This window comes from Petaurus breviceps, unplaced genomic scaffold, assembly GCF_028583685.1.
Source record: "Petaurus breviceps papuanus isolate PSGF00001 unplaced genomic scaffold, PetGlider_PUasm1.0 90925, whole genome shotgun sequence".
In the NCBI taxonomy this organism is placed as follows: Eukaryota; Metazoa; Chordata; class Mammalia; order Diprotodontia; family Petauridae; genus Petaurus; species Petaurus breviceps.
Window position 1 is genome coordinate 23,969,346 of NW_027187380.1, and position 12,052 is coordinate 23,981,397.

Here is a 12,052-nt window from a genome sequence, read left to right on the forward strand (position 1 = left end):
GGAAACCAGGGATTCCTGTAACACATTACCCATAAAGTTGGATAACAGATGCCTTCAGAAAGATGTATGACTTAAAAAGAAAGTGGGCCAGTTGTATCATTGAAGATTAGGGTTCACTAATGGGTCAGCCTATGTTTTCTGGTGTCTAGGCAATGTTAGAAATAAAGCAGCTAGGTGGTACAATGGATAAAACAGTGAGCCTGGAGTCAGGAAGATCCAAGTTCAAATCCAGCCTCAGACACTTACTAGCCATGTGATCTTAAACAAGTCACTTAACCTATTTGCCTTAGTTTCTTCACCTATAATATGGGGAAAATAATAACACTTACTTCCCAGGAGAGTGGATAAAGTGAAATTAGTGTGCTTAGCACAATGCCCGGCACATGTTAGTATCTAAAGGAAGGCCTGTAGAATGTTGAATCCCACACCCTTTCTGTCAGAGGACTTCAGAATGTTGTACCCCGACCTCCCCACCATGGAAGGCTTCTAAGACATGGACAACAGCTCAATCTGAGTTGCTGAAGGGAGTTCATATGACACTGATGAGATCACAGATGTATCAGAGTAAAGCTGACCACACAGATCTAATATAATTGCAAGATAAACTCAACCTGCTAAGACCATAGGATAACAATAGCCAAATAGCAGGATATGAAGAATAAATATTTTGAAAATTAGGATGTTCCTTCCCTCCCACCAAGAATTTAGACACAATGCTAATTTGAAAAATATAAAACTTTAATAAAGGCTACATCTCTTAATTACAATAATTATCGTACCAAGTAATTTTCCTTAAATGAAACTCTTTATAATGCATAATTTACAATGTAAGTAGAACAAAACGCCATGGCAAAAGTCATGAGTATAAGACTTGTAATAAAAAGGCATAAAATATATTTATACATAAACCCCTTTCAAAAAACAAGGGAAAGTTGAGCCCTCAATATAGGGCGATACACGGTATAACCCACCATGCAGGCACAGGTACTGTACTGATTCCATTTCAAACACTAGAGATAGTGTATTAATAATCTTTCACCATACAATATATACAGACTTACAGTACAAGGTAGTAATGACAAACATAATGCACACATTAACTTAACACGAAAAACTGAAACATCAAAATGAAGGATTCTTGGGGAAGGAGGTGCTGCTTCTGGGTTTGCATCCACCCTTTTTATCTGAGGGGCTGCAGGGATGAGGTGATGCAGGGATGTGTGAAAGACCCATTTCTGAATTTCGGTGCAGTTTCCTCTGAGGTCTGTAGTGGGGGAAGGGGGGAGGGTAGGGGCAGGGGAGTACAGGGGAAGAGTGAGGCTCACAGCTGGGACAGAAAGGGGAGTGAACACTTCAATAAAAGTCTGAATCTTCCCCTGGACCTGAAGGTCTTGAAGACACTGCACTTTTAATAAAGGGCATGCTAAAATCACCTCCTACATGAGCTAGCTACATGGCATGCGCTTATTTTATCCTGTATATGACTAGGTCCTCTGGATGGGGTGGGGGTGGGGGGCAGGAAGTACACAGAATCTCATGGGGAAGATCACTCAGACCATCCAACTAGGGAAGTGGGCACTAACCGTACTAGGGATCTCAGCTGTAAGATCCTCACAGTACCCATGCTACACAAATTCTCCAATCAAATACTGTTCTTGTGTTACAGTGATAATGTATCATATTTAAACATTAAGATCTTTATCACAAGTTAGAGCAGCATAGATTTTTTTTAATTCACTAATTTTTATGTGTATTAATAGTACAGGGAAAGTAATAGGGACTGAACCTGTGATTTCATTGGTACAGAGAACTCCTAAGTGAGGAACTTCCTTTACCAAAGCAGGCTAACATCTTCTCTGCAGCTTAAAGTCTTAGAGGGCTGCCTGTGGCACTGACAGGTTAAGTGGCTTGCCTGAGGTCACACAGCCAGGGTATCGGAGTCAGGACTGGAACCCAGATCTGCCTGGCTTTGAGGCCAGCTCTCTCTCCACTCTACCATAGGGCACCATAAAAACAACCTAACTTCACTTAGAGAAATACCAGGCAAAGAATAATTCCTTTTAATGATAGAAATCATTAATTCACTCCTAGCTAAACTCCTACATTTGAATAAAACAATTGAAGAACAAAGTTCCTCTTTCCCCTCTTCACTGTTAAAGCAGCATATCCATTAACTGGATGTAAAAGGAAATACCAGGATCAATAAATATCAGTAAGGATTCCTGTTCAGGGAAGCTATACAGTTTTTCTTAGTTTATGGATTTCAGATCTCTAGGAAGTGAGATATAAGGAAGTCTCTCAAAAATGGTTTGCAGCTTCAATAGCCAAAAGTGGTCATATTTTTAGTAAATAGTTCAGGGCTTTTTCTTATTTCCGTACCCAGTGAATAATGAAGGCTGACTTGCCAAGTCTTCCTAGATTTCTTTCTTCTTCATTAATCCAATTTTCCTTCAAAGTATCTTTTTTGTCATTTCCAAGACAGGTATCTTTAGTTTTGTTTCAACAGTTCTTAAGAAACAGATGCAAAAAGTTGTTTCCATTACCACCCAACCACCACCAAAATAAAAATTAATCAATTCTTTCTACTTTCCCCAGAATCCTTCCTTCGTACATTGGGAGTATTGTATCATCTTCCCAAATTTCTTCAAAAACAGCCCCACAGTCAAATTCATCACTTGCTTTTTTGAAATAATACCTGAAAAGAAAACACACACACACACAAAAGTATTCAATGAAAGGGCATTTTGGAGATACACAGCACTATAGGATTTAGAGCAGGATAGGTCTTTGGAGAAATGTGTAATCCAATTTCATTTCACACATGAGGATACTAAAAAGCCCTAAAGACTTTAAGTCTGGAATTCTCAACTCTTATGGACCTCTTTGGTAGTGGAGTGAATCCTATGGATTACTTCTCAAAATAATTTTACTTAAACTCATAATTGAAGCAAATGCTGAATTTCAGTTAGAGGTTAGTGAAAATTAAGATGTCATTTCCCCCATCCAATTTCACAGACATCTTGAAATCTTAAGTTTAAGCATCCCTGATTTAAGTGACTTACCAAAGGTTATATAGTTAGTAAAGTGGCAGAGCTGGGATTTTAGCCCAGGCCTTTCATTCCAAATCTACTACTCTTTCTACAATACCCCTCAATCCAGCAAACACTTATTAACATGTGGCAGAAACTATGCTAAGTACTAGAGATTAAAGGGGGAAAAAAAGTCACAATCCTTGCCCACAAGGAGTTTACATTCTAATAGGGGTAATTACATAAAGATATAGAGGCATAGACAAAATACACATGAAATATACACCATAACATTGTAGAGGAAGACATTAGCAGCTGGGTAGACCCGGAAAAGATCTCATGTAGAACAAAGTAATAGGGCTGAATTTTGAATGAAACCCAAGATTCTAAGAAATAGAATACATTTAAGGCATAGGGGACAGTCATTACAAAGGCAGAAAGAGGCAGAGGGCCATCTGCGATAAATAGTCTGATCTAGCTGAACCATAGGGTATATGAGGGTAGTAATATATAAATCTGGAAAAGTAGGATGGGAGCAGTTTGTGAAGAACTTTAAATGAATGAAGGTTTATAGTTTATTCTAAAGGTAAGAGGGAGCCACTAGAATTTACTGAATAGGTACTAAGTAGCTTACTCTATGTCAGGAAAATCATTTCAGTAGCTGGGGTAGAGGATGGAATAGAGTGGGGAGAAACTAGAGAATTAGTAGATCAATTAGCAGGCTATCACAACAGTCCAGGCAAGAGGTGAGGGGCTGAAATAGAAAGTGTAAATATAAAAATGGGGGTATAGGCTATTCACGTTGTGGAGATAAAAATGACAAGATTTGGCAACTGATTGGACATGTTGGCATAGTGAAATGGAAAAGTGAAGGATGACACCAAAGTTATATTGGAAGGATGGTGGTTACCTTCAACAGTGATAGAGAAGTCTGGAAAATGGGGCAGTTTAAAGGGAAAGACAATGAGTTTGAGATGCCTTCAGGATATCAAGGTTGAAATCTCTAATAGGCAGGATTTGAGCAATAAGAATATATGTTATAGATCTGGGAGTTATTTGCAGAGATAATTAAACCCACAGGAATTGATGAGGTCACCAAGTAAGAACATAGAAAGAAGACCCAGAATAGAGCCTTGGGGAATATCCATAGTTAGGTGACTTATGTAGATAATGAGTTAGCGAAGGAAGCTGAAAAGGATCAGACATGCAGGAGAGCAGGAAGAGTACTGTCACAAAAACCCAGAAAAAAGAGTGTCTAGGGGCAGCTAAGTGGTGCAATGAATAAATTCCTGAAATCAGAAGGACCTGAGTTCAAATCTGACCTTAGACACTTGACACTTAACTAGCTGTGTGACCTTGGGCAAGTCACTTAACCCCAACTGGAAGTGTTTAGGAGAGAGTGATCAACAGTGCCAAATGTTGTTGAGGGATCATGAGAGATCAGGATGAAAAAGAGGCCATTAGATTTGGCTATTAAGAGATCACTGGGTTGGGCGGAGTCAAGATGGCTGAGTAGAAGCAGGACCTCCCCCATGCTCTGGCTTCCACCTTCCCCAATCCATGTAAAAAGGGGACTCTAAACAAACTTTGGAGCTGCAGAACCCACAAAATGACACAGAGAAGCTAACCTCCCACTGAGGACAGCCCGGCAGGAATCAGCCAGCTCAGCACTCTGGGAGCTGAGCCCAGCCCCAAGCCAAGGCTTTAGCCCCAGGGCGGGCCTGACCAGCCAAGGGCCAGAGGGACTCCAGATCAGCAGCAGCTGTGGCCGTTTCCAGATTTATCAACACATAGATGTGGAGGACAAAGTGAGAGGTCAGTGCAGTCTGGACTTTGGGACCCAGTAAGTGGGAGAATGTGGCTTTTTCTCCCCGTGGTGAGAAGCCACTGAGATGCTGGCACAGCCAGCCAGTGCGCATGGCAGCTTCAGCTCCTGGGCTGCAGTGTAGGGGGACCAAGCACCAGTCTGAGGGGCAATCGCTCTTGCTTTAACCTGCTTGGATCTGGATTGCAGTCTAGGGTGGAGGTCCTGGAGTTGTGTGTCCAGCTTGCCAGAGCATGTGGAGACCTCAGAGAGGGCACCCATCTAATACCTCCAGCAGCTGAGAAAACCTCAGCGCTTGGGACAAAAGCTCCCCTGTCTGGTGGCAGAGTCCTACTGTGGCAAAAAGCCCAGGGGTCAAGTGACTGAAGGGCGACATGACCAGGCAAAGGAAACAAAGCAGAGAGAAGATTCCAACATTAGACTCCTATTTTGGGGACAAAAAGGAGCAAAACATGGAACAGGAGGGAGACAGTGAAGTCAGAACTTCTGCACCAAAAGCTTTAAAGGAAAATATAAGCTGGTTACAGGCCACAGAGGACCTTAAGAAGCAGATAAGAGAAGTGTAGGAAAAATTGGGAAGAGAAATGAGAATGATGCAAGAAAATTATGAAATGAGAGTCAACAGCCTGACTGAGAAAACTTACACCTTAAAAAATAGACTAACTCAAATGGCAAAAGAGGCTGAAAAAGGCAATGAGGAGAAGAATGCCTTAAAAAGCCAAATTTGCCAGATGGAAAAAGAATCTCAAAAGCTCAATGAGGAGAATCATTCCTTCAGATTTAGACTGGAGCAAATGGAAGCTAATAGCTTTATGAGAAATCAAGATGCTGTTAAACAGATCCAAACAAATGAAAGAATAGAAGGCAATGTGAAGTATCTCATGGGAAAAACCACTGACCTAGAAAATAGATCCAGGAGAGATAATTTAAAAATTACTGGACTACCTGAATGCCATGATCAAAGTAAGAACCTAGAAATCATCCTCCAAGAAATTCTCAAAGAAAACTGCCCTGATGTTTTAGTACCAGAGGGCAAAATAGAGGTTGAAAGAATCCACTGATCACCTCCTGAAAAAGATCCCCATAAGAAAACTCCTAGGAATATTATAGCCAGGTTCTGGAACTCCCAAATCAAGGAGAAAATATTACAAGCACCCAGGAAGAAGCAATTTGAATATTGCGGAAACACAATCAGGATAACCCAGGATCTGGCAGCTTCTACACTGAGGGATTGAAGGGCTTGGAATATAATATTCTGGAGGTCAAAGGAGCTGGGATTAAAACCAAGAGTCACCTACCCAGCAAAACTGAGTATCATGTTTCAGGGGAAAATATGGTCATTCAGTGGAATAGAGGACTTTCAAGCATTCTTGATGGAAAAACCAGAGTTGAATAGAAAATTTGACATTCAGACACAAGAAGCAAGAGAAGCTTGAGAAGGTAAACAGGGAAAAGAAATCATAAGGAACTTATCAAAGTTGAACTATTAACATTCCTACATGGAAAAACAATAATTGTAACTTATGAAACTTTTCTCAGTAGTTGAAGGGAATATAAATATAAATGTTTATATATGAGGGTATATGGGCATATGAATACATATATGAATGTGTGTATATATATATATTTATATATATATGTTTACAGGTATACATAGATAGAGGGCACAGGGCCAATTTAATAGGAAGGGATGATACTTAAAAGGTGAAATTGAGAGATGAGAGAGGAATATAATGAGAGGAGATGGGGAGAGACAGAATGGGGTAAACTCTCTCATATAGAAGAGGCAAGGGAATATGGTTACAATGGAGGGGAAGAATAGGAAGACAAAAGGGAATGGGTCAACCTTATTCCCACTGAATTTGGCTTGAGGAGGGAATGAAATACACACTAAATAGGGTATCACCCTCCAGGAGAGTAGGGGGGGAAGAGGATGAGAGGGGGGATGATGGAAGGGAGGGTAGGCTGGGGGGGGGAGGGAAGTTGGAAGAACCCACTTTTGAAAAGGGATGGGATCAAAGTAGAGAATAGAACAAGTGGGAGGTGGGATAGGAGGGAGGGAAATATAGTCAGTCTTTTACAATATATCTACTATGTTATTGTTTTGCATTAGCCACACATGTACAACCTATACTGGACTTCTTATCTTCCCAGGGTGGGAGACAAGGGAGGAAGGGAATGAATCTGGAATTCAATGTTTTAAAATCAAATACTCAAATATATATATACATATATATATACACACACTATTATTAATACTATTTTACATGTAATTGGGAAATAAGATATATAGGCACTGGGGCACAGAGATCCACTGGAAAAGTCAAAAGGGGGTATGGGAAAAGATATGGGAGAGAGCAGACTGGAGGAGGGGATATCCTGTGTGACTGCTATTTTGGGGCAGTTGGGTAGGGGAAAAATGGGGAGAAAATTTGTAACTCAAAATCTGGCGGAAATGAATGATGTAAATCAGAAGTTAATAAAGCATTTGAAAAAAAAATAAACTATTGAAATAAAAAATAATATGAAAAAGAAAAAAAAGAGATCACTAATAACTTTCAAGAGAAGCAATTTCAGTAGAGTGATGAGGAAGAAAGCCACTGCTGAGGGTACAGAAGAGAGTGAAAAGAAAGGAAGTTAGTGTCACCAGGTACTGATGACTTTTTCTAGGACGCTGGCTGAGAAAAGAAAGAAGACAATAGCTAGTGGAGATGGTGGGATCTGGTAAGAGTTTTTTAAGGATAGGAAATATTCTGGACATATTTGTAGGCAGCAGGATAGGAAATCTTAGAAAGGAGAAAAAAAATGGAGACTAGATAGAGGGGAGGTTTACAATGAGGACTCTGAGTAGGATAAGATGGGAGGTGATAGGTTCCAGTATACACGTACTACTTCCAGACTTCCTCTATTACTGTTGAGGGTACCACCGTCATTCTAAGTATAATCTCAGGATCATCCTTAACTCTGTCCTGTCACCACATAGATTCCAATGTCTGGGCTTGATGAGAAGAGTCACCTCTTTATCAGACTGGAGCAAAAGAGGGATGATATATAAAAAAAGTTGTGGAATAAGAAGGGGGAAAAAGATGAAGGTTCACAGATCTGTATTTTCATCATAAATTATGAGATGAGCTGTTCAGTGGCGAGATCAGAGATAATATGTAATGGACACTATGGGTACTGAGACTCAATTAGGAAGGAATTAAAAAAACCTGCCTTGTTTCACTGAAGGTCCAGTTCAGATTAGATAACAAATCTGTGGTGAATCCAGTTCACTCACATGACTTCCACCATTGCCATTCAGCAACAGCAGTGGAAGAGGTGGATTACAGAAGTATTCAGGATCCCCATTTGGCAAGTTGTTAATGGCGATAGTACAAAAGAGCAATGGATGAGAAGAGAGAGCATTGTAGAGTTGAATTGCTGCACCAAAAGGAGACTGGGAAGGGAAGAAAGTATTGTCAAAACAAGGGGGATAGTGTGGAAAGTGCTAAGAGTTGGAGGAAATAAAGATCACAGGGAAGGCAAAGAATAGGCTTCAGGAAGAGTAAGGCATAAAGAAAGAGTGATAGGATATTATATTCAGGTGAAGGAATTTAAGAGTTCTTGACCATGGAAATGGAATTCCACACAAAGGGGAGATCTAGTATACCATCCCTCTGTGCGAGGTGGAATGATGGAAAAGGTTATAGGCATTTGGTAGACTCATAGAATGGGAGATTTCAGAATGAGGGAAAATCAATACATATGCTGAAGACAAGTACTTAGGTAGAGGGGAAGACTGAGTTAGGCAATGAGAAAGTTGAATGATAGATTTGGATAGAATGAACCTTAAAGTAAGAGATGATACTGAGTGATGGCGGCAGCAGCAGAAGAGTCTGGAAGTGGCAATGGGGATAAAGGTGTATCCTGACACCCATTCTAGGGGAAGCTGATGAGAAAACAAGGAAGTGGCATATGAGGATATAAGAGAAATACAACCACTATCAGGTAAGGATGGTCAAGGATACAGTGGCAACCAGAATCCTGGTCTCAGTAAGTACTAGAGGATGGAAGAAATATGAGACAAAAAGTTCTAAAATGAAAGGGAATTTATTATCAAGGAGGGGGTTGCACGCAGAGCAGGTTAGAGATTCCAGAAGGCACTCAAGAAGATCAAGAGTGGATGCCCCAATGGAAGGGTAGGGTTGAAGTGGGTGGGTATGGGTATGACCTCAACACTTCATATGGGTTTAATTATCCTTTCTATGCTGATGACTCCCAGATCTCTATTTCTAATCCTAGATTCCCTTCTGAGACTGAGCTCCACTCCCATATCACCAACTGCCTACCGGACACTTTGAATTGCATGGCCCATAGACATCTCAAACTCAGCATGTGTAAAACTTAACTTTATCTTTCCCTCAAAACCACTCTTCTTCTAAACCTTCGTATTTTTGTCTGGGGTGTTATCACTGTTAGTCACTTTTCAGCTGTATCTGACTCTTCATGAACCTCTTTGGGGTTTTCCTGGCAAAAATACTGGAGTGATTTGTCTTTCCTTCTCCAGCTCATTTTGCAGATAAGGAAACTGAGGCAAATAGGGTTAACAACTTGTCCAGGGTCATACAGCTAAGAAGTATCTGAAGTAGGATCTAAATTCAAGAAGATGAGTCTTCTTGAGTTCAGGCCCAGAACTCTATCCACTGCACAATCTAGTTGCCGGGAGGTACCACCATCTTTTTAATCAGTTTTGAAACCTTTGTGTTATACACAACTCCTCATTCTACTGACCCCACAACCTGTCAAATCTCACCATTTTTTTTCCCATGATATATGTAGCATACAACCTCTTCTCTGCACTTATAGCCAACCCCTCCCTTTTTCCCTCCCCCAACCCCCTGGGCCAAGCCCTCATCTCCTCTCAGCTGGACTATTACAATAGCCCAACTGGTCACCCTGCCAAGGTCTCTCACCTCTCCAATCTAGCCTTTGCACATCTGCCAAATTGATTTTCTTAAAAGTACAAATCTAAAAACAGCCTCATATGCAGCACCCCTCTCACCTCCATCCTTTCCTGTTGGCTGTCCTCCACCACCTCCTTTTTCCGTCACTCAGAATCTGTAGTTTCCTTCAAGACTCAGCTCCTGTTCCACTCTCCACAAGCCCTTTCCAGATACACAAGCTGCTATCGCTTTCTATTTACAATCACTTTTTATACATATTTTGTGTGTTTGTGTGTATATATATGTACATGTCACATCCCTTTCAAAACCTTTTCCTTCAGAGGACCTAGTAACTGTGGCTTTGAGTTAAAAGGATATTGTGGAAATCACTGCTTGGGAGAAAAAAAAAGAGAATTTTCCTTTCACAGCTAGAGAGAAGACAGAGAGAAAGAACATGAAAAGATCTTTCTTGATGGAACTATCTAATCTATGGGTGAACTGAAAAGTGGAATTATGTTTCTAGAAGTAAGTCATTGGCAGTTGCAGTAAAAATTAGGGGTGACTCTGCGTATGACCTTTCTCAAAGCTAAAATATGGCAAATAGCTATTTATGTTTTGTGTTGTTATTGATTATATTGTTTATAAATTATATAGCTGGAAATTTCAATAACAATTTAATCTTGGGAGATTATGGGTGTTCATATAAGGAAAGATATAAGTATCTTCTTTGGTTTATTAAGTAATACCTAGTAAACTGGGATGGGAGCCCTGAGTTGATTAATGAAAAAAAAAAATCCAAACATGGCCCTAGAATTATCCTAGAACTAAGAATGATGGCAACAAACATAACAAGGCTGAGGGGTGACCAATAAATGACAGAGAAGACTCTGATAATCCTGTATATATACACAAGCACACACAAAGAGAGAGATTTGTCTTAGCTTAGTACCTTGAGACCTGAGACAATTTTCACTTTTTATTTCCAGCACCTAGCATAGAGCCTGGCACACAAAGAAGGCGCTTAGTGCTTGATGAAGCTAACAGCAAAGGTGGGGAGTTTGTGGAAGGGGATGTGGGGTGGAAGAATAATGGGATCTTGTCTCACTGAGACAAAAATGTCTTAAAAGAATACACTAGTATATGCATTGTATAAACTTCAGCCAATAGCCAATTTATGATGGCGACCACAGATGGGGCAACAGCACTAAGAAGCAGAATATGAACAATAGCGAGAGAAGGAATGAAATTCCTAGATTTAAAAAGCTCATCTTGGGAACTGCAAACTCATAGTTAGTGGCAATATCTGCCTAAAACATTTTTTGGTTTGTTTTTAAGAAGAAAACAATTCCCAAAATTAAGTCACCTGACACAGATTTTTAAAATAGAATTTAAAGATTTTTATAAAGGATAAGATCAATGCCACTCCCCACCCCAGCTAGAAGGATGCCCTAAAGGTATTCGGAATAACCCCCCAGCTGGGAGGATATCCTAAAAGGGACCAGAATCAGAAGCATCTTTAGCTTTTCTACAAAAAGTCTGAGTCGAGATGCTTTTATACTGGAAGGGACCTTAGAAGTCACCTAGTTCAAACTGCCTATTTTACAGATGAGGAAACTCAAGCCCCAAGTGTGACTTGTCCAATGTCACATCTAACTGAGTGATAGAGCTGGGATTTGAACCTACATCCTCCAAATTCCAATGCTCTTCCCAGCGTACAATATTGCCTCACTAGATCTAATACTAGGAGTTCTGGCACTAACTTGCAGTGTCACGTCCCTCCTCAAGGGTCACTTCAGTTTTCTCATCTATAAAATGAGGAGGTTGGACTGAATCATTTCTAAAGTTCCTGGAAAGGACATTATATGAAGATTCCTATTATTAACCTGACTGCATGTATGTACAGAAATTGTATTTACTCTCCTTGAATGCCATCTCCAATGGTCATACAAAGGTATTTAAGTTACCGCAATCACAGATAAACAGTAGATGTTAGGCGGTAACATACTCCCTTTACTTAGGGTTGCTCAGAAATGGAGCCATTACACATATAGTCACCTTCCTTTTCCCCTAGCAGTGCCTCACTTTTCCCCAAGTATCAAACTCTAAAGGACCCTTCTATTATGCTGAATTAGGCTGTTCAACTCCTTGATTAAAGGTTCCTTTTATCCCATTCTACCATTCTTCCTTCTAAGGCTGTTTAATTGCATATGAGCAAATGACTAGCCTCTGGTAGAAGGGCTAACATTTACAGCAGCAACAACTCTTCTTCCAGC

General features: G+C 40.3%; 1 protein-coding gene across 8 annotated transcripts in view; it reads right to left on the bottom strand.

Moving 5' to 3' along the window:
* Window positions 1-717: 717 nt before the first annotated feature.
* AXIN2 (axin 2) overlaps window positions 718-12,052 on the bottom strand; it is a 46,881-nt gene continuing 35,546 nt past the window's right edge. For all 8 annotated transcript variants that reach the window (XM_069076584.1, XM_069076578.1, XM_069076585.1 and 5 more), the window contains exon 11: window positions 718-2,695. In XM_069076584.1, the coding sequence (XP_068932685.1) occupies window positions 2,569-2,695 (127 nt within the window). In that variant the 3' untranslated portion in view covers window positions 718-2,568. The remainder of the gene's footprint in view (window positions 2,696-12,052) is intronic.